This window comes from Megalobrama amblycephala, linkage group LG2, assembly GCF_018812025.1.
Source record: "Megalobrama amblycephala isolate DHTTF-2021 linkage group LG2, ASM1881202v1, whole genome shotgun sequence".
NCBI classification, from domain to species: Eukaryota; Metazoa; Chordata; class Actinopteri; order Cypriniformes; family Xenocyprididae; genus Megalobrama; species Megalobrama amblycephala.
In genome coordinates, this window is record NC_063045.1 from 29,496,941 (window position 1) to 29,520,762 (window position 23,822).

Genomic DNA, 23,822 nt, shown 5'->3' on the forward strand with positions numbered 1-23,822 from the left:
AGTAAAATAATGAAACAAACAAATAAAAAATGTTGAATTGCACCCATTTAAAAAACATTGTATATGTTGCTGTATATTTAAGCTGTGAAAGCTATAATATTTGACGGGCAATTTTCAATCCATTTTATTTTGCTTTACATATTCACTTCACAAACTCTGGTTTAAATTAGGTAAAAACAAAATTACTAAAACTTTATTTGATAAAGTTAATGATAAATGATAACAGGAAATATAAAAATAAAATCTAATTCAAAATATTAAAACTAATAAAAATATCAAAATAATAGTAGTATATCAATGATACTAAAATAACACTGTTCTAGAGAGTAGGGCTGGACTATTAATCGAAAAGTAATCGAAACCGAAATTCAGAACCTCTAACCGACGTAATTTTCCCATGTCGGTTATTTCGCTTTTTTTAATCATGTTAATACTTCCACCTTAAAAACATACTACTGCGTGTGTAGCCACGTGACTCTGCCCCGTCCAGTCAGTGGCATAAAAGCAACGGAGATGAACGCCGGTTGTGATGGCGCATGAGTTGTGAGCCTTGCATCTTTACTAAACTTTGTCAGTTATATTTGTTTTAAGGTTTGACAGTTTTGACATTCAAGCGATTTTAGATGATTGGATGTATACTATTTCGAGCTACCGTGCTCGCGCAGCTGCATTGTGGCACGAACACTCATACAAATAGTAGCTGCGCAAAACGTGAAGATTGCATGCACAGAGAGGAACGCAGAAACTAGTTGTCAGCGCTGTCCTGTGATTTATCACTAAAGTAGCTTAGAAACTCAACTTATTATAGCATACATTTTTCTACTTTTGAAGGAACTATTTACAACCCAGTTTCACAATTAATAGAGAGACGGTATGACTAATTCACACACGCAATCACTCATACTGGTACTGTACTCCTTTATCTTTATATGATTTATCTGATAGTGAGCTGTTATGTCAGATCACTCTTTCAATATGAAAAAATATCCCACCTTTAATAGTCAAGCATATTTACAGTACAAACCTTGTCAGTGAACTATGAGGGCAAAAAAAAAAAAAAGAAAAATCGTTCATTAACCGCAATCAAAGTAAAATGTTCAATTAATCGAGGTTTTGATTTTAGGCCATAATCGTCCAGCCCTACTAGAGAGAGTGCAAGAAAATGCAATTGAATGAAACAGACAGGCTCTTTAAAATAACTCCAGTCAAGCCAATCTCGATGAAAATAGTGTGCATACTTATGATTATGACCAATCTGCAGGCAGAACAAAAAGACGGTCTTTAGGAGTTTTTCACCAAGTTTACCAGCGAGTCTTCGGCAAGAAATTCCAAACAATCAGATCCCAAGGCCTGTCATTTTCTTCTAAAAATATCACAACGCCACAAGTCGCAAAATCTGTTGACGAGGACAAGCTGTACACTGAAGTTCAATACTTTAGGGTTAGACGTTTGTCCATTTCACCACTTAGTGACACTTTGCAAGCTCAACTAACTAGAATGAACTAGAAAGCAAGAATGAGAGCATGATCTAGAGCGCTCACCAGAGCAAACTCATCCACATGGACTCTGGTTTTATCGATCTCGCCGCTCTTGGTGTAGGGGAGGATGGCTGATTCAGCTCCTTTTGTAAATAGCACCTTTTCACCTAATGAGAGACGGCACATCATTAGGTAACTACGCTGTTCAATGATAAACAGCACATGAGTGTTCAGAGACACATGCCTGAGGGCGTCTGCAGTATCACGCTCATTCTCCTGCGGTCTGCGTCAAACTCGAGAACATGAAGGAGTTTGTACCTGCGTGCAGAATGACAGCTGTTAAAAAGGCAACTCCAAAATCTGTCAAGATATTCTAAACAACCTTAGAAATTTGGCTCCCACTTAGTGACCTAAAATAAATGGTATAGATAGACGTACTTCTCTGCTTTTCCAAATGTTTTAATCTTCATGTTTTCTCCATGGCTTCCTATGAATGTAACACCCATCCTGCAGTCAAAACATAATTTAAAGGAATAGTTCACCAAAAAAAAAAAAGAAAGAAAAAAAAAAAGAGAAAGAAAAAAAAAAAGTGATAAAATATTTCAACATTTAGGGTCAAAAGTATGGAAACAAAAGCAACAGTTGTGATCTCACCTCTTGGTGGCTTCCACTAGTGCTTTCTCATCAGGAGAGGAGGCATAATACTCCATCTGAGGCGAGAAGCCATTGGCATGTGAGAACGGGTCTCCCGGCCCATCTGTTTGATCATAACTGATCTGCACCGTGTGACACAGTGAGACGGCTTTCAGGAACAACTCCTCTTCCCTGTTCTAAAATAGGTACACACAGTTTGATTTAAAACATGACTGGTAGAAGAATGTGACCACTGCAATGTTTAACATTTATCATTAAAACACATTTTAGCTTAAAAAAAAATCTAAATAAAATATAATTTGCACAAGCAAACTAAGCCAATTAAGCCAATTTTTAGATGTTCTGCCATTTTAAATAATTATGCACACTTTTCTCCTTCTATAATAATTCTTATTATTGTAATACAAAAAAATTAGCCACACATTTTTGTTGCACCTATAGGAGGTGCTACAACTGAAAATCTTTAATTACATTGTAACTGTATGATCTGTGAAGTTGAAAATTGGTATGCATCTTTGATGGATATCCCAACATATCTTCTAATATGATCCAGCTACATTATAAAAAAAAAAAAACATGGCCACCAGCAGCCAATGAAATTTCAGCAGCTAATAAAGGCAAATCTGAATGGCCGTTTTTTCGTTAACAAAATTAACAATGATCCACAGGACCAGTTCTGTCGAAATTTGCTATTTTGTTCATCTTTGTTATTTTGTTCATCTTCCAATTGTGCTTGGACCCTGATAATTGTCACTTATGGCTATATTTATTACAATGTTCATTTTTACTATACTACAGTGAAAATTAAATGGAATGTCTTTAAAATGAGCTTATCTTAAATTAAAGGTGAAGTGTGAAATTTCTGCAGCACTATCCTCACAAACAAAATTGTAAAAATTAACATTACCAAACAAGGCACCGATCCGTCTGGTGAATCTTCTGTCATTCCTTCAGGCACAAGCTTCCCATTGATCTCCTGGTATTTGATACCGTTGATGGAACACTCCCTAAACTGCATCTCATTCTCAGTGAGGGTTCCCGTTTTGTCCGTGAAAACATATTCCACCTGCGGGCACAACATTAGCATAGTTTTACTCATCTTAGGCAGAATTATAGCTGGCCAAACAGTTAACAGTTTTCACACACAGACACACACACAAACCTGGCCCAGCTCTTCATTGAGGTCTGATGTGTTGACTTGAGCCTTCTGGTCACTCTCTTCATGGTACAGATCCAAGTCCCAACAAATGAAAAAAGAGCCCAGAAACTTCTGCAGCTCAACAGTCACATATAGCGAGATGGGGATTATGAAGTTGTACAAGACCAGGAAAGCCAGGAAGTCAGATATAAACTTCAAAATCTGTGAGGAGAAAATCACCACCAAACTTGATTAATACCTTCTAGTTTTGGGGCCATCAAAGAGCTGCCAAGTGTCACATATATTAAAGTGTGAATGTTCAATTTTAATATAAAATGTAATAATATAACCATCATAAGCTAACTGTAAATGCTTTATAGTGACCTGGCTGCTGTTTCTCTCTTGATCAGTCTTCTGATTGTAAAATGGCTCGTTCCACTTGTCCTCTGCCTGCCAAGCATACTTCAAAATCGTGCTGAGGATGGCTTCAAACAGCAGAATGCCCAAGTAGATGATGAGAAATGTATTCATGGATCTGCACAAAAGAGACAAGAGAGATGATGTAGTCATAATGGAGCATTAATGAACTGCTGAGGGAAATCAAAATAACGAAACATACTTCTCTACTGCAGACCGTTTCTGGGATTTGCACTTGTAGTTCAGAGCCATCTTGGACTCCATGCCCGTGTACACCGCCACACCTGCATGATACAATAATGCTAAATGCTAATAAAACGTACAAACACAAACTCTCCCTATCTTAACTCCTTTAAAATGTTTACCCACTCAATTGACAGTTCATAGAGTGGGACAGGTGGTTGAAAAGCTGTGACGAAAGCTGACTGTTTTCGCCTCTCATCAGCTGCGTCTCGGCCAAAAAGCTATGCTTGAACACACCAAAAGGACTAAAGACGACTGTGAACTAGCACGTGCGTTCTGCACCTTGTGCAAGTAAATATCTGTCTATATCAGCAGTTGTCAATACTCTATTTTTATCATTCAAAAAGGGAAACTGAAACTGGGATTACAGATATACAAACCATAAACAAAGCAGAGCTTGCTTACCATTTTAAATATGAATCACGCTGATTACTTTCTTCATTCCAGTTGGCTCACTTTATTATGAAAATATTTGTGCATTCGAATCTAGTAGAATCTAGAATCTAGTAAAATGATGTAAAATTATTATTCTTTGCTTGCTTTCATCACTTTCACTTTTATTCTTGTGCACTGACTCGTTCACTAAGCTGAACAGCCAATAAGAGTTCTCTCTCTCTCACTGACGACCCAATGGCTATTCTACATGCTGAATCGGCCCAAAAAACCCAGATGGCGTCTGACTAGAGCCAATGCTGCAGAACACACTAAAAAACTAAGACGACTTATGCTCAAAAATGGCCCGACATTGTCCGATTGCCGACAGTCGGCTCGGTATGTCCCAGCCTTAAGACGAATTCACAATGTCAGCAGAAAATAAATGCTTCAGAAATTTTGATGAAAGATTACAAACACATTTTTTTTGTGGTGTATCATGCAGTAATGATTCACAAACATATATTATTAGAGTAAATAAGGTTCATTTTAAATCCATGTTGACTATAAATGACCTAAGTTAGAAAAAACAAGGGTGTGAATGCTGTACCAAATATTTCTTTGGTGTTTTTTAATCTTGCTCCTCGAAGCAGAAGGTTCTCTGGTCCTAAAGGTCTGAAAAGAGTAACAAAATAAATAAATAAACCTAATACTTAAATCACAAACTATACAAATAATAAATATAAATTAAACTTTTAAAAAACAAATTAAATAAATATTTTTAATGTAATTATACTTTTTTTTTTTTTTTTACATTTAATACATTTACATTTTATAAACATTTAAATACATTTGTGTTTAGCCTGTTTATCTGATAAATGTTTTATCATTATTTATCTCAGATGTCTTACCTGACTATCTCCTCTCCTTGTTGGGTTACTGTTATTCTCCCGACAAACCTGATAAGTAAGAATGTGCTGTGTCATGACTTATAAAATCGAATGTGGATGAGTAGCACTGCAAAGATGTGTGTGATGAGGTTTTCAGTGGTTCTAATTCTGCAGTTTACCTGTATAAATCTGCTTCCGGCTGCTGACACTCCACCACTGCCTGCAGAGACTCCAGCCGCGACACAGACTGAGACACAGCCGTTTCTGGCACCGCATAGTGGGTCTGCACATCAGCAGAGAGAACAGATCCAGTATTAGAGTCTGATAGATAGCACTCCTTCCTTAACAGCACATAAATCAGGGCTTAAAAACGATTCTGCTCCACTCCGAGCAGAATCGGTATTTTAACGTTTCTGTTCCAGCGTTCCTTCTGTATTATAAACGTTCCGAAACCGGTTTGATTAGAAAAAATAACAGTTACCGTTATTTTTATTTTATTTATTTTTTTGTGTGTAGCCAACTTAGGCCTACAATTATCTATTATAACAAGATTCTGTCCAAATGTAAACCTATTAAATGAAAGGAAAAAAAAAAATATTTTTCAAGATATTTTAATGTTTGATGCATGGTTAAAAATACTGATGCTATTCCTGAGAGGAAAAAAAGTCGCATAGGCCTATACGTCGCATTTTGTTATTACATTACATTATTACATACATATCTTTGTTTATAATGTTTGTAAACATAAATTATGAACAAAACTGCCCTATATTATTTATACAACAAAACCTCTAAAATTAACAGTTGGACTATTCAGGCTATATAAACATCAAGCCAAAACAAATAAAGAAAAAACATATATCTTTTATTTTTTAATGCCATTCCAGCTTCTTTTCCAGCTTCTATATTCAAGGCGAGAAACAGGTTTATTTATTGGAAATAAAACTAAATAAGATGCAAAACAAATTAATTTAAAGTGAATCTGTAGCCTACCTTTCTCATTCGGCACGAATCCAACTGTTTTCATTTTTGAGACAAATGCTAAACTATTATTTATTATGATATGAGCTTTGTACTTCACTCGCATTATCGACGTAAAACATCATCCTTCATAACAGCACAGTAAGGCGGTGGTCACGGGTGGTAAACGGCAGAATGTATTACAGAATTGAATTGAGCAGTGTAACGTTTGGTTGATTGTATTTTATTTTAATATTTAACAGGCTGCGATATCAAGAAAGCAATGCAAGAATTTGTGTGCAGGCGCTTGAGGCGCCGGCGCGACCACTGGATTTGTTTTCCTTCTCTAAGACAGTAAACTGTATTCTGTAATTTATGGTCATACAGGTAAAAACAAGACATTCATACATTTACAAAAGACACAAATAACGTAAACAATCAGAATGTCTGTTTCCTTTCCGTGATCTTTGGAGTGCGCCACATATAACCACTTTCATTTTGTTAATCTGTAGACCTAATTATTTAAGTGAAATATTTTATATAGCCTAGGCCTAAATATTCCCTTTTATTTTATGTGTTAGGCCTATGTAGATAGGCCTAGTTTTCTCCGTTCACAAGAGCTGCAGATGCGTGATGTGATGTTGAAAATTGTACTATCCTGCAATTTTCACTGGTTTCAAAATGTACAACAAGCTGCATATTACTTGACATTCATTTTCACTTAAATGTACGCCTAATACTTGACGGTTGGTGACATATATCAACGGTATAACTAATGCCAGGGCATTGCCATTGTGACTTACCTAACCTATGATGACTTGACAGTTGGGCTGAGCACGGCAGCGTGGGCATTTCACACACTTTGGATGCATCAGGGTGACATTTGCATAGGGTGTACTATTTGAATTCGTGATTGGTTGACTGCCAAATCAAAATATTAAACCAAACGATAAAATAACGTTATTAACAGGTTAATGGCCATTTCAAATTAGCGTTTCTGTTCAGAACGATTAAATTTGATTTCGTTTTTCATTTCTGGTTACGTTCCGGTCAAAATTTCGGTCGTTTCTGGTTTTCGTTTTCGTTCCTTGAACCGGTTCAGAGCCCTGACATAAATTCTATTTTATAACAGTGCCACTGTATAACACTGCAGACACTTAAGACACATAAGTTACAATCATCTTAAGAATAATTTTATAATGATTTTACTTAACATGTTAAGTAAAATATAATGAATATGTAATATAGCGCATATATTTATCAAAATGCTCCTCTCTAGAGTAATTCTTTCTAGCCAAGTATCAATTTTTTAAGCACTGAATGACTTTCCTGAGGTAAATGTAACATTGCGTTGTTTACAAACTGTTTTATTGATGTCTTTCTGCACTTGAAACACTGGATGAGCGAGTACATGAGACATGATTCTGATGTTCATTCATGTTTATTTGGTGCTATAACTAGTAGTAACAAGAAAGAGATTATCAGTTCACGTGCCGCTTGAGCTGAAGAACTACAGCGATCTGTCACGCCACATTAAAGAGCAACAAAACAGTATTTATTGCTTGCATTTCAAGATAAAATAGATAGAATTTGAAAGCTGAGATGTTTCATATTAACAGTAACAAAGCTTACTGCATTTATTCGATGTCAGGTGCGTTACAATTAATGTTTAGTGTTCTGTTTGGTTTTATGTATAAACAGAAAATAGTATAGACAAAGATCTATCTTGAGATTTAAGAATCCATATCAGTATTGATTAAAATCAAGAACTTGATATTTTTCACACAGCTCACACTTTTAACCTGTAGTTGTTTATCCACGATGTTTGCATGAAACAGACACCGACACCATGTCCATAGGAGAAACGCTAATTAAACATCACTATTTTGGTCAATGATTTCAGCCCTCCAAAACCATTTTTGCCGAAACCGAAAAATTGCTGTTTGGGCAGAAAATGTCCAGTTCACCAAAATTTCAGTGTATTGCTAACTCACTGAGCTAACACAAAAACTGCTTTGTTTCGATATGGATATAGCTGAAAGTGACAGCAACTTGGGGTTCAGTAAGTGAGTTACATATTGATTCATTAACTGCTCTGAAGGATTCAGTGAGCAGAAAACAGACCTTCAGGTTAGTCTCTCCGTCCAGGCTGGCAGTGGTAATGTGGCACGTCCCCTCGGCCCGGTCTGATGATAAGAGAACCAGATCTGCAGGAAACGTCTCATCTTTGGCTACTCTCACAATATCACCTACCTACAAGAACACAGTGGATTTAAATATGAGGAATATCAACCAACATGACATCATTAAATGGATCCTAAACTCATTGTGTTTATTAACGCAACTGTAAGTATATGGAGTTTTTTTCTTTTTCTTTTTTTTTGTCTGTTGTTGATGGTCTGGCATAATTAGCAATGAGATTAGCAATGTTGTTGGCTGAAACTCACTCGGATATTCTTGGATCGGGTCTGGACCAGACTGCCGCTGCGCACAACAAATACGGGTGCTCCGTTCACTTCATTGTCAGCTTTGTGCCGCAGCCAATCTTCAAATCCCTGTATGTGTGAGCAGGATTATGAAAAAAGACAACTAAATAATTATCCTCCATTCATACTGGCACAACGCTGTCTAAACGTCATGATCTGTGAACATGAGCTGTCAAAGCACGACATTTGGAGTACGCTCATACGCTCACCTGTTTGATGGCAGTTACTGTGATGACAAAAAACAGGGGAAGTCCACTGGTTATAGGGGAAGTGGGTGTGTCTATCATTAACTGTAAAGGAGAAAGAGCATCTGGTTAGAAACAGGGCTGAACTTCAGTGTTATTTGCCATATACTGCAAACCCACTGCAGACATTTCCTTTGGTAGAACAAGGAAACATGTTTAAAGAAGAAAAATATACTTTCATTTTTAATATTAGAAGGTCTGTGTGATATATTAAACATTTATGCAATTTTTGTACTATTACTACATCGGCAAAATAAAACATTGATTATACTGCAATGACTCTGAAGGTGTGGCCACGTATATTGTTGATCTGTGAATTTTCACAGAAGAAATTCCAGTCATTTTAATAGGAATCCACACAATCAGAAATTTCACATTCATATGTTGATTTAGGGCTGGGCGATATATCGCATGCTATTCTCACGCGCATTTCTCCAAACCGGCTTTACTGACGAAATGCGCGTGAGAATCGCATGCGATATATCGCCCAGCCCTATGTTGATTTTGCAACAGGTTTAAGTTGGTCACATGGATTCGTCACATTGACCAACAGAAAGCTGTTTGGTTTGAAAGGGACATCTGTGTGAGCTGTGCTTCAAATATCACTACACTATTGACAATGGACATTTATTGCTCGTGAAATTTAGACTGAAATTTAGACTTCCTGCCCCTAATACTCGACGAGCTTAATAACTTAATAGTTGACTAGAAAAGGCTTGGTCGATGAAATTTTAATTGGTTTGCTGGTCGCAGAAAAAATTGTGTAATTATGCCTGGCAGGAAATCCAAAGTGTGGGATCACTGAGAGGGTAAAGGAGGACCCCAAAAAGATCATTCATTGACCTCAAACATGGCATATCATTTGAAACATGCAAGTAGTAGCCTAACGTTGGCCATATTACATCGCCAATCTAAGTATTTTTACTTTGTTTCTATACTTAAGTAAATTTTTCAAGTATCTGTACTTTACCAGAGTATTTTTATTTTGAGAAAATTTTACTTTTACTTCACTACATTCTAAAGCATAATATCATACCTTTTACTCCACTACTTTTCCTAAAAACATGCCGTTCCACGTTATTTTGAAATGAAGAAATCATCACATGCTCCAAGACGTGACAGTGCTGTCCAATTTGTGAACGAGCTGATTTTTTTTTTAATGAACCCGTTAAATCTGTTTGCAAATCACACCAAACGATTCATTCGCAATTTAGACTCATCTGATTGCAGCTGTTCTCGAGTCAACAACTCACTGATTCAATGATCCATTCAAAGCGAGTCTCCAGTTAACTGAAGTCTGACTAAAAATGAGCCTAGAACCAGGAGACCACGTGAAAAATAAGTTACAAATGCAGAATTTTAGGATTGATTATTGTTATAGTTGTCTTAAGGCGCGGGTATAGGCCTTATTTCATTTTCCGTGTCCTGCTCCATCTCGTGCACAGTTGAGCGTGTGAGCCTTTCAAAGTAGCCTATACTCCTTTGTCCTTGAGTGCGAAAAGAGTCTGTGCGCACTATATAGTGGACTGCTGTTTTCAAGATCAGAGACTGATTCAAATTTGATTCGACTATGTAAATCCATAGTCAGGGACACCCCTAATATTATACTACAATTTTAAGTCAAATAACACAATTTTAGAGCATAATATTATGTTATTTCAGGCGAGAGTGATTTCATGCTTATGGCTTTCAGTTGGGATGACACAGCGAGAATGATCAGTGCTTGTTGTCATATTGTACTTTAACATACAGTACGACCAGGGTGTTTGTAGTGAACATAATCTTTACTTACTGAACAACACCCAACACTGATGATGCTGAACTCGCAATTATATAATTTAATTATTTACACAACATGAGTGCCAAATCCACAAGCTAATTCACATTCACAAGAAAGCTCATATTTGCAAACAACAATTTAGTCAAACTAAGTCATATTCAAAAAATAAGATTAACAATTGCAGAATTCAGATGCACAAGTCATACCTGTGTAATTTGCTTTTGCAAATCATATCTAGTGAATATGAATTAGATTATGAGTGAATTGCTGTTTGCAAATAAAGTCAAACCAAAAATTATTCAGACATTTTTTTATATATTTTTACTAGTGGGTGCAGGACACTATACTTCATTTATGTAAGTGAGGATAGCAAAATAAAGTAAACTGACATATCATACCCAAAATTTCTTCATACAGTGGACTACTAGTAGAATTGATAAAAATTTGGAACCAAAAATTATTCAGACACTTTGACCTGACCATGTTTTGCTTAAGTGTTATCTGACATAATTAAGATTTTTAATTTTTTTCTGACACAGTTTAACTCTGAGATCCTGTCATATTTTATTACCTTTTTTAAACTATAGTGAATAAACTGTAATAATGAATGAAATGTTCAAGGTGTTTGAATAAATTTTGGTTTGACACATACATACAGGGCTTGACATTAACTTTTTTGCTCACCAGCCACTGTGGCTAGTGGTTTTCCAAAGTTACTAGCCACTGAGCATTTTCACTGGCCTCAATTTTGATGTTGGTAAATTACATTTTATATGATTAAAGTTGACTTTGTTATGCTTAAATTACTTTATTTTGAGTCATTTTACTTGATTTAGAAGATTTAAAACCCTTTCAAACTTTTAAATGCAGATTGACCACCCAAATCAAGACTACATTGTATATCAGCTGGTATGTACAGGTGGGCAAGAGGTGGATAATATGAGCATGGGCTAATATGAGAAATTGTGTAAGTTATTTGTGTTAGGCTATATAAAAGAACAAAGAAGCAAATTACAAAAACAACAGTAAATTAAAAATAATCTTTTTTCAGATTATTTAACATCTTTTGTTGTTTGATTAACATTAATGACAGACAGGTATTTAATTGGGCTGCTGAATGCATGGATGTAACTGACGCATATTCAGTTATTACCCACCTGTTTACGTCCACTAAGCCATAACCGACTGTATTCACGCGAGATACTCCACACGATGGACATTTAGATATCTGTGTGCACTGTTTAACTATTCAGGCGCGAGGAGAACTGATCGCGCGCGACAGAGCGCTTCTGTTGTGTCATTCAGCGCAATTCCGCCTATCCCTCATTCACTAACTGCACGTAGCCTAAATAACAAATTGTGTGATTGGATTGTAATTTTGTGCTACGACGATCTTCGACGATCATTTGGCTGTAAACTGAAATTATATTCAACCCGCCAAAGTGGCTAGTGGGAGTGGCTGTCTTACCCGCCACAGCTGAAATCTACCCGCATTTGGCGGGTTGGCGGGTGTTAATGTCAAGCCCTGCATACATATATATATATATATATATATATATATATATATACACACCTTTTTTTGTGAATGTGAATTAACTTATGCATTTGTGAATCATATTTGTTAATCACAGCAACTCCGAACTAAGCTTACCTGAACCAAGAAGATGATGAGAAAATAAAAATTGGCAATTCTTCTGAACTGCTCAAACAAATTCTTGGGGACAAAGTTCCATATGGTGTACTACAAAGAGAAAACAACAAGAGTTTGGATTTTACTGTCAAATTTTCAAGAGTAGGGAAACACATGCACAAATGAGGCAAATGACTGTAGATCGTTTCTATGCTGAAGGTCTTTTCACGCTTTCAGAAGAATCATGCTGTCTGCTCTTACCTTGGAGGAAATGATCCTGTTGTCTGCAAACCTCTGAGGAATATAATGGCCATGCTGTGGGAACTTGTTTGCTATGTAAACTGTGCGTGTGTCACTCTGATGGGGAGGGTCAAAGCCCTGAAAGAGATGAGGAGAGACAGGTCAGGCAGAGACACAGACAGACAGGCCAGAGAAATCAACAACTGCCTGTTAAAAATTTCACCTAGGGCTATAGATAATGTAATATCTGTTGGTGAAACAAGCGATATACTCTTACAGCTTATGGAAAAATACTAAGCTGAAGCTGAGAGCCTGATGGGCGTGCATAACACTCTGCCAAAGTCATTATTAATTCAGTTAGTGTGCAGCAAACAATTCATTATGGGAAGCACTTTCACAGCACATGAGAGTTAAATCACTTACTATTGAAGTCCTATTGCTTTCAGACTTTATTTTAGGTCTGCAGGCCAGACACACATATGTGACTCTCAGACTTGTTCTGTGTGTGGAAATCAGGGGCCAGATTCATAAAATCTTATTTTAAAGAAAGAACTTGAGAAGTTTCAGATAAATTCCTAAGAACTTCTAAAATCTTTTCTTAAGTTTTTTTTTTTTTTTTTTTTTTTAAAGAAAATAACAGGCTTTGGTATAATCTGATTGTATGGAGGTTCTTGTAAAAGATTCACTGATCAACTCAAAGCCCATCTTTTTTTAATTGCTTGTAGATTACCATAATAATCATAGTAAGCACAAGCAATATTTTTTAATTTCAAATAGTCCAACGAATGTAGGGCTGTGCCAGTCAACTTGATAACCGCCCAACCGCGGTAGTACGCCAATGAATGAGAGGTTACATGAGCCCATAGCCATTTGTCAGCTTTGTATTCTGTTTTACGATCTGGTCACCTGATTTTCCATGAATTTAACAGTAATCCATGAGTTATTCCACTGGACATAGAATCTCTTGTTTCTCTTCCCAAATCTTCACTCACGTCTCACCAGTTTACGCAGGGGATTACAAACGTTTATCCCTTTCGTTAACTTTTAATTACTACATTCACATCCTTTACTGTGGTAAAGTAGAAAAACACTGTAGGACAGATATCTTTTTACTTGCACATCAAATTCTATTTAACACAGTTTGTTCTTGTTAGTCTTGGTAAGGTGCGTCAAGTTTATTTATATATAACGCATTTCACACATGCCGGTGATTTTAATTTCAGGTTTTAGACACACGCTGCATATCCTGTCATTTAGATATTTTTAATATTATTTCTTTTTTTTGTCCATCCATTGAAAGTGTAGGCAATCAATAATTTCTTCTGAAGAGATCACTTTATATGATGACAACTTTTAAGCTTTTATTCATATATAAATGCTGATCAATTACCATTACAATTATCTCACACAAATATTTGCTAACTCAATGTATTTGTTTTTACAAAGGGCTAATTTTGTTGTAATAGCTTACACACAGCACAACGAAGCTTGATTTTCAAACAGTAAACTGAATTAAAAAAGACAAGTAAACAGTAATAAAATAAGAACAAAAACATTACCAAAAATAGGACAAATAAATACAATAGAATAAAGATACAAATGAAAAGTCTAGAAGTCTAACAGTAGTATTTAGGTAAGAAATTGAATAAAGAAACAAAGTAATTTTTTTCCATTGGATAATCTTCATTGTAAAAATTTAATAGAGATTAATCAATTAAAGTTAAACACGTTAATCAGTCAAGAGCATTAAGTGATTTTCTCTTTGACTTTTGTTGTTTGATTAACATTAACTGATTTATACCTGGTCGAAACTATGCCATAGCTATGTCGTAGGCTGTGCTGTTACTGCTGTAGCACGTCGTAGGCCGTGTGTAGGTCGCTGTTCCTTTAAGCCCTGACACACACATGAATCCAAAATATTGTTACACATGCGCTTTCCTGAACTGTTTACGACTGTGTTTACGTTAATACCGATATGGGCATTGTGACATTATTTGTGTGTATTTGACCATTAATAAGCTGCGAAAATGATTTTGGCACTCGTGTGCTATAGGTCAGAGGTGGCTTTATTATGCGAGTGCACTTCGGATGAGAGCGCGAAATCTGTGGGAAAGAGTAGAATTATGCACAATAATGCACCGAAATTTGGACCTGGTATACCGGTGGACCTCGAAATATTGTTATTTTTGACAACACTACTTTATACATCGCTACACTATTGACGAGACAACTGACCTATTTTTGCACATAAAATTTTACTGAAATTTTGCTTATATGACCTCACTTTTGAGAAAAAATGATGAGAACATTCTTAGGATTTTTTTGGGGGGTGGGGGGGAATTCAAAATATTTATTACTTTATTAAGTTAAAAAATTAAAAGAAGCAGTTCAGAATGAAGGAATGTTTAACAAATCTGGCCTCAGATTCCCTGAACTGTCGAATTTCCTCAGAAATAATAACATATAATGGCTTTGGTTTGTGCGATATTTGACGGCTCTTTGCATAGACACAAACTCTCAGTCCACCTGGCGCTTTATGCAAAACCTTCTCTGGTAGCATGCTGCATGTTCTCCTAAAGTCTGAACAGCTGGTGTCTGTACTGAGTGTCTTCTATTGAATCATGCCCAGAGAAGGCAGGGAAATCTCCACTTGTATGTTAGAATGCCACGTCATCCAACCCCATTGGCAACACATGCATTCAATTAAAGTCTGAATCTTTTGACTCATCCTTTGTGTGTTTCCATCCCATTTCCCCTCAACACTTTCCAAGAGTAAGATGCTGAAACTCATTCTGTGTGCCAACATGAACATCTTGAGCTCCTTTTTTCACAACTGTGCTGTGATTACCAATCCATGTTAACTGATTCATAGATTTGTTAGGAGAGTGAACTAATAATTTTTAAGATCACAATTAAAAAAAAAAAGAAAAAAAGTTTGAGGAAGGAAAACCAAATCCAAGTAAACCACCTTGCATAGCACATATTTTGTCGCAATGAAACAAAAATAACAAAGGTATATAACATTTTCTGATAGCATGAATTTTCATTTTGTTTCATTATGTCATGCCCATCTCAAGCAACTTTTTTGTGGTGAATCTTCAGTTTAATGGAGATTCCATTCAGTTGAATAACATTTTAATCAAATTTTTTTGTGTGTGTTTGTGTGTTGCATTGGCTGAGTTTACACTGGCAAAAAAAAATTCGACTGGAATTCCCAGCCACCACAAGGCGACACGTTTGCTCACTAAAAGGTAGCTTTTACTTTATGTTGTATTATGAAGCAGACGTGCCTGTATGGACTCACACTAAATATTAACAGCTTTATTATTGAGGTGGAAACTTTGTGTCTATCTATTTTTAGGCATGCGCACACACACACACATTCAGCAGCTGAATTTCAACCTCTGCCCGGTTAATTTAAAAGAAACCGCAGTGGGTTTTTTTTTTTTTTTTTTTTTAATAAACCAAAAGCTTCAATGGGTAGGCTACTCTCTCTCCCTCGCTTGCTCGCTCTCTTGTTATCATTATATTCGAATTCATTCAAATAAATGTAATCTTATCTGCTACTTTATTTCACTTCAGATTTCTAGATCTAACGACTGTAGATAAAATAAATGCAAATTTTCTAGTTTACATTCGTATATTCGTCTATATTCGTTCAGTCAGATTTTGCGCTGTTAACATACATTCTGGCAGGTAATCATGGCCACCCAAAATGAAATATATAAATAATTTTAAAAGCATGGCCATTCAAATCCCGAGGGCCTACCAGTCGCATCTAAAGTGAATGTAAACAGACTGGCCAAAAAATCGGATCTGTGCATTAAGACTTGCAGTGTAAATGCAGCCTTTTTTACCCCCAGAAACAATGTTTTGTATAAATTAGGGGATATTATAATTGACCCTTCGCTAAGCCACGCCCGAAAACCTTCACAAGCCAATCGTGGCTTAGCAACCGTTACTAGGCACGGGAGGTCTGTCAAGCTTTTGAGCGAGGGAAACATGCCAAAGTGTTGTGCGTATGGATTGTGTAAATCTGATACCCGGTATCCTAAAAGTTTGGACGGGGTGGTGGAATTTTTTCCCTTCCCGATACCTAAAACCCAAGAGGAGAAATGCCGGTGTTCTGAGAATTTGTGCTACCCTGTCAGATTTTGCTACCTCCCATTGAAACAGTAGACAGCAAAATCTGACAGCAAAAAATGCTAACGTTACCTATCAGATTGTGCTTCCAGCGTGATATTAACGTGGTTTATGGCTTTATTAACATCTACACCTACACCTACCCCAACCCTAAACCTACCCTTATAATAATGCAAGTACAGTAGTGGTAGCATGATATGATATAGCATTAATTGTTAGAACAAGTATAAATCGATAGCAAAAAAAAAATGCTACTAATCAGATTGTGCTTTATTAATGTCTACACCTACCCCACTATTAAACCTACCCTTACAATAATACAGTACAAATACAGTAATTTTGTGTTATTTATCATGACAACAATGATGTAATATTGATGTGCGCACATGCAGTAGGCCCGGGTAGGTCAGTAATCTGATGGGTAGGTTAGCTAGCTAGCTTACTCAGCACATCATTGCTTGGAAATAATGACGTGATTTTCACAAATTTCACCTAACCTGCTGTGGATGAACAAAGCTGTTCCTCAATTTGTGCGTTTCCCATTTGAATGGTCAGCGTATGAGGCAGCTGCTGCTTGAGCTGGGACCTATAGGCTTTAGCTTCAATTTTGATCAAATTATTTTCTAATCGGTTACATATTATGTTGTACATATTTCCCTTGAATGCATACTGCAGTCCCTTTTGTCTTGCTCTCTCAGATATTTCACCTGTTCACCAAAAATGGCTAATTATCTCCTTGGAAATGTCTGACACCGGTGCATAAATACTGTAATAGACTTGCCAGGCGCAAAAGCTTGACAGGCGTAGCAACAGTAACTAAAGAGGGCGGGGCTTAGCGAAGGGTCCATTGTTTGAAATAGGCATTTTGCATATAATTTCTTTGAGGTAAGGTGACATTCTGAATAAGCAGAAGCCTTCCATGTAGTGTTAATTTTGTGAAAACTATGATGAAAAATCTATATGTGAGTGATCTATGAGTGATCTATAAAACATTAACAATTTGGAGTCCCCATGAAATCAAAATGGAAGTTATTTGGTTTTTAGTATGAATGTTAGTCTTACTTTTATCTATAATCTAGTGTTCTCCAAAACAATGGGGGAAAAAAATCAATTAGAAGATAAAAGCATTCAAATCTTAGAGTGTACTCACACTAGGCACTCTGAACCGTGCCCAAGCGCATTTGACCCCCAAAGCTCGGTTCGTTTGACTAGTGTGATCGCTTCAAACTGTGCCCTGGTGCGGTTCATTTAACCGGCCCTGGCCCGCTTGGAAGAGGTGGCGGAAATGGCGGAAGGCGGACGTGAGGCTGAGGAGGAGTTTGTTGTTAAGTGAGGAGCTACCTCCACAATTTGGAACTGGTTTAGTTATAGGAAATCAGATGCGGAGCAAACTACCGTAATCACTATAAACAAATGTTCAATACAAGAGACGTAAGCTCTATGAGCAGTCATTGACGCCGTCATCACCCGGGTGTTGATAGCGCGCCAGAACATCTCACGTTGCTATCTGTGTTTAAATTAAACTTATTTAAACCTTGCCAATTTAAACATTCAACCGTAAGATGCAAAAGAGAATTTGCGCGCGCTGTGAGATTTGTGTGTACTCATCCGAAGCGCGTACACGGAGAGCTGCGTCACAGCTGTATTTTGTAAACTATCTGAAGACATAGTTGGGATCGTTACTTTTTGATACAGTGTTTGCACTATTTTAACAATTTGTTCCATGGGACAAGAGTGTTGAAAATTGAACTACCTAATTGGTAGTAGCATGTTCCACATATGTATTATATTTACATTCTAAGAGTGTGTTATTGACTATTTCACACTGAACTTCTTTACTTTATCAGGTTACTTTAACATGTTTGTTACTTTATCAGGATTTATTTGCAGTTATTCTCTGTTGTAATTTTGAAACACAACTGAAGACATGGTTGGTGATTGTTACTTTTGCTGTTTGCACTAATTTTGACACTGTTTGCACCATGAGAGTATAATACAGAATCTGTGTTTACATTTTAAACTTGTAATTGATTTTAATTTATTGTGTAATTGTTGTTGTGTGATGTTTTTCAGCACAGTCACTGGAACACAATTTAAACATAACATAATCTGCTATTTCACCAAAGAAAATAATTTATAATAAATAAAAAATAAATAAAATGTTTATATATATATATATATACATATACATACACACACACACACACACACACACTCATTGGTATCGTTATTGCAATAAATACCTGAAATTATCATGATAAATTTTAGACCATATCGCCCATCCCTAGTCACAAAGAAAAATAACTATAAAGATATCTATATTAGTGTCCACACCAGCAGGCAATATCATTCTGTTTATTCTAAGCGCATGCTGCGGTTTTCTCATCTGCCACTTTAAATGCTCGAGCTCTTTAAAGCAGAATGGATTCTGATTGGCTGTCAAAATTTTTATTGTTCAGCAGTTGGAAAAAATCGTTCTGAATGTGATTCCAGTGATATTGTTCCTCTGTGTCGTTATCATTATAGCTGTGGTGTGAACTCTGCTATTCTTTTACATTTATAATGAATTTTAGATCTTTATCATCATCGTTATAGTTATCGTCCTCAGTGTGAATGGGCCTCAAGTCTTCACTGACTTAAACTAGACTAAAATTCCCAAACTAAAACTTCTCAAAACAAAAACTGGATAGGTTGACTGAATGTGATAAAAACTAAAAAAGGACATTTGACACAGACTACATCAAAAATAGCTGACCAAATGAACATTACTTCTAAAGTGGTTGGGAAACTTCCAAAGGGCCTCAAAATGACTTAAATATATATAAAATAAAACAAAAGCATTAAAATAAGCTAAAACAACTTAACCCTCTACTGCACACATTTTGATAGCACATGATAAAAATTATGCCACATCATTTATTGGTTCATTTGGGAACATTTCATCAATAAAAACTTTTACTCCGTACGAAACTTCAAAAAGCAGTTCTTCTCTGCTGTGAAACAGAGGTGTATGTTACACTTTTTGCACATAACTTTGGGTGTTCCTGCGCACCCAGAATCCTTGCATCTTCCCTTCTTGTCACACATTATTTGCCAATGTGAGGTATTGCCAAGAAATACCCATAAAAAGTACCCCTTATCGCACAACGTTGCCCTGAGGTAATGAAAGAAAAACTGAATTTCTGAACATGCAAAATAAAAAATAAAAACTTCATAAAACCTGACAAAAGGCTTCTTTACACCTTCATACACACACATATTTTTTATGTACAGTTCATGTCATTTTAAATAAGATTACTAAAGCAAATAATCTTGCTTTCTCACACACACACAACCAGGAGGGATTGAGTTAGCCTAATAGCTAAATGTTTTTTTTTTTTTTCTTTTTTTTTTTTCCCCTCATACACGCTAATAATCCCCATTATAGAGATAATGAAGCACAGGCTGCAATAAACCAGCACAACAGCAGAACAAGGCAGCTAATCAAGTATATCAAGAGAACAGAGAACAAGTTCTTGGAAAGCAAGTGATTCCATATCTCTTCTCACAATCAATCCTTACACAGAAAAGCTTGTAAATATACACTGAGCTGACCAACGCAGACAGACAAATAAATCCGAGGCACAGCTGTGATGACTTCAGTTTGCTGCTCCACATCTAAATTTACAATTAATTCCAAGTTACTTAAAGACAGTTTGAGAGAGCGCTCATCTGCCCTGCGCATTGCGTAACAGTCTGTGACTTTCATTATGAAGAACGAGTCTGCCGCTCCAGTAAAGCACCTTTAATTAATCATTCATTTGGGAAGTGGCAGCAAATGAGATGAGCAGTCAGGAAGGCCATCGCAGACTCATCCTGCAATGACCTGTCTGGAACCTGAAAGCCGACGAGTACCTGCACATAAGCATTTCAGACACTTACAGCAGCTTGTTTTGTGAGAAACATTTTTTTCTTACTTGCACTAAGCACAAGCATATTTCAAACACGATTACAAATTTAGTTAGTATGTGTCTTAGGTTGTTCACAGTTGTAGTTTGGTTCTCTTGATTCTTTTGGTCTGGACCAAAAAAGAAAATTACACATTTAATCCTGGTTTGCTTAAAGGTCCCATGACATGCTACTTTTTGGATGCTTTTAAATAGGCCTAAGTGGTCCCCGGTACTGAAGTCTCTTTCCCGAAATTCAGCCTTGGTGCAGAATTTCAGCCACTATGAGTCAATCCAACAATGAGCTTTCCTCAGGACGTGCCGTTTCTGGGTCTGTAGCTTTAAATGCTAATGAGGAGGAGAGAGGCGGGGCAAGGTGGAGGGTGGGTGTGGCCTTAACCAGCTCACGGCCACGGGACCATGCGCTAATGTTGACAGTGGATGTATCGCAATGGCTCGCAGACACGCGGATCAGTTTGACCCAGAATCTGATCCGGATGGAGAAGCACTGGATGAAGAAGTTGCAACTCAGCGGCTACAGCAGGACGTCTCCGAATGGTTTAAAAACAGTTGTGTCTGTAGTTTAAAACATTGTGTCTGGATAGAGTAATTTAGTTGGTTTATGTTGCTCTGATTTGCTATCGTATATATATTATATAATTATCAGCTACAGACACTAACCAGCACAACTAAATTAGTCAGACCTCTGCCATTATTACAAATACCTTTTCGGATAGGTGCCATTGTGGAAAATGTGCTACTATGCTAACATAATTTATTTGTTTACATATTTTAATAAAGGCTTTCTGAAGCGAAGCGATGCGTGTGTGTAAAAAAAAATCCATATTTAAACAAGTTATGAAGTAAAATATCTAGCTTCTGCCAGACCACCTTCCATATTCAACAGTTTAAAACTCTTGCAGTTCAAAAAGCTAATGCTATGTCCTACACCTTCCCTATTCAACTTACGGAAAAAGTGTAACTGACGTGACGCCAGTTTACACTTTCTTCGTAACTTCAATACGGAAGGTGGTCTGGCAGAAGCTAGATATTTTACTTCCTAACTTGTTAAATATGGATTTTTTTTTTTTTCACAAACACGTCGCTTCGCTTCAGAAGGCCTTTTTTAACCCCATGGAGCCGTGTGGAGTTCACATTTTGATGGATGGATGTGGATGGAAGCACTTTCTTCAGCTCGTACTCGTGAACCCTGTTCACTGCCATTATAAAGCACGGATGCGTCAGGATATTTATTAATATTCCTCAGATTATGTTCATCAGAAAGAAGAAAGTCATATACACCTATGATGGCTTGAGAGTGAGTAAAGCTTGGGCTAAATTTCATTTCAAAGTGATCTAATCCTTTAAACACAAGTTCCATCTGCTCAAGTGTAAATATTAATGATTGCATCAATTTTGCCATACAAATTCGAGCCTGATTCAGAGCTTGTGAATGTCTACAAACAAGAGGATTGTGCAGAAACTTTTGCAAGCACAGATTTTACAGGATGTTTCAGAGTGGTAAGTTCCTAAGTATCAGTGAACAGTCTTACAAAGCGAGAGCCCTGTAGCTAAACACTACATCAACACTGTAATTTTAGCTAGCAGACTAGTGGAGTCAAACAGTTTTGCCCTTTGTTTGAATCATAACAACATAATAAATTAATAGAATTAATAGAAAACACAACAACAAATAATAAATACCCACAGGTCGTGATCCATAAACAACTGAATGTACCGAGAAAATGGGAACTGCTCCGTCTCTCACTAGAAGCTTTTGAGTATAGCCGGCACTGTATTATCTTAGGTTCTGGAAGCTGTCCTCCGTGAAATGTGCAGCACACAGATAAAATAATAAATTTTAACCACTGTTTTCTAAGTTCGTCCACCTTAGGAAGGCCAAACAAAATGGTTTTGGAACTGGGGTGGAAAAAACAACACGCTTTAAAAAGCAGGTATTCTCTAGCACAGCTCAAGGCCTCACTCCTTTTTTGCGTATTCCATGGGCGGGGATTATTTAAATGAGTGACATTGTGACTTCAAAAGATCCGGGAAAAGTGCATTGTAGTTCTCTTGAAAAGTGTTTTCTGTTAAAGAGAGTATCTCCCTTTGGAGTGGACTTTGAGCTTTGTAACCTTGCAGATATTTTTATGCTCAAACAGCAACTAACTAAGTTGAAAAAGCATAACAGGACCCCTTTAACACTGAACCTAATACAAAAAAAAAAGGGGGAAAAAAGCCTTGTCTTCATATATTTTGTGATGGAACTTACCGGACATCTAAAACAACGCTATGTGTTGGACTAAATGCACTCGTGCATACATATTAGGGCTGCACGATTAATTGCAATTAACCTAAAACCACGCATAAACTGATTTGGCTTATTTGGTTAATGAAATCACAAATGCTGCAATTATTTATGCGCAGCTTGTCAGTGAAACACGGCTCAATGATCAGTAGTAAATACTGCTCCATCTGAAAGCACTGCGGGTTTGAGTCGCTTATAACGTGCATTTAAAAAAAAGCAACACGCATCATCTTTCCAAACATGAGAAGCGTTTATGAACCTCTTATCCAACAAAAGACTAAATTTAATAGCATGTTTTTATTCCAAACTCACTTCATAACATCAGTTGAGCGTTTGAAAACATCCTTCTGAGATGATATGGTTTCTTAGACAGAATAAGGCACACAACATATTTCATAGTATTCTATACAGTGATAAAGGCTATGTTGATTAGCATTGAAATATAAATATACTTTATTATCATGAAAATAGCCAAGAAGGCTTGAAGAACTCAGAAAAACCATATATTGTCATAGTTGTGTGTTTATTAGTCATCATGTTTAATCAAAGATTTTCAATCTTCTGTTTATTCAGCTTTCAGATGGAGCAGCTTTTACTGCTGATCACACAGCTGCTCCAGGGTTCGGATGGCAGCATTCACACTTAGCAATTGTATCAGAGTTCGTTTTAATCAAACCAAACATGCCAAGTGTGATCACACCCTGAAGCAAACACATTCTTGGTCATTACAGTTTGGATATAAACACTGATGTCTACGGAAATGTATATTGCGTTATTCACCAGAGCTTGAATTTCAGCACAGAACTGTGGGTATTGTGCAAAATTTTACTCATTTTTGAAAACCCAATTGTTGAACTCTGTTTGTCCGTCATTAAAGGCAGGCGTACACGGTGCGAATTCTGATGGTCGGAA

General features: G+C 36.6%; 1 protein-coding gene across 7 annotated transcripts in view; it reads right to left on the minus strand.

The window, feature by feature from the left end:
• The window catches only part of LOC125254838 (phospholipid-transporting ATPase IF-like), a 62,062-nt gene that overhangs the window by 30,847 nt on the left and 7,393 nt on the right, over positions 1 to 23,822 (minus strand). For all 7 annotated transcript variants that reach the window (XM_048169696.1, XM_048169684.1, XM_048169676.1 and 4 more), the window contains exons 2-17: positions 12,555 to 12,671; positions 12,315 to 12,404; positions 8,848 to 8,928; positions 8,600 to 8,707; positions 8,277 to 8,405; positions 5,372 to 5,475; positions 5,214 to 5,261; positions 4,913 to 4,977; positions 3,890 to 3,971; positions 3,655 to 3,805; positions 3,295 to 3,492; positions 3,040 to 3,198; positions 2,133 to 2,308; positions 1,917 to 1,985; positions 1,723 to 1,796; positions 1,542 to 1,645 (exon numbers count right to left, since the gene is read on the minus strand). In XM_048169696.1, coding sequence (XP_048025653.1) covers positions 1,542 to 1,645; positions 1,723 to 1,796; positions 1,917 to 1,985; positions 2,133 to 2,308; positions 3,040 to 3,198; positions 3,295 to 3,492; positions 3,655 to 3,805; positions 3,890 to 3,971; positions 4,913 to 4,977; positions 5,214 to 5,261; positions 5,372 to 5,475; positions 8,277 to 8,405; positions 8,600 to 8,707; positions 8,848 to 8,928; positions 12,315 to 12,404; positions 12,555 to 12,671 — 1,755 coding nt within the window. The remainder of the gene's footprint in view (positions 1 to 1,541; positions 1,646 to 1,722; positions 1,797 to 1,916; positions 1,986 to 2,132; positions 2,309 to 3,039; positions 3,199 to 3,294; positions 3,493 to 3,654; positions 3,806 to 3,889; positions 3,972 to 4,912; positions 4,978 to 5,213; positions 5,262 to 5,371; positions 5,476 to 8,276; positions 8,406 to 8,599; positions 8,708 to 8,847; positions 8,929 to 12,314; positions 12,405 to 12,554; positions 12,672 to 23,822) is intronic.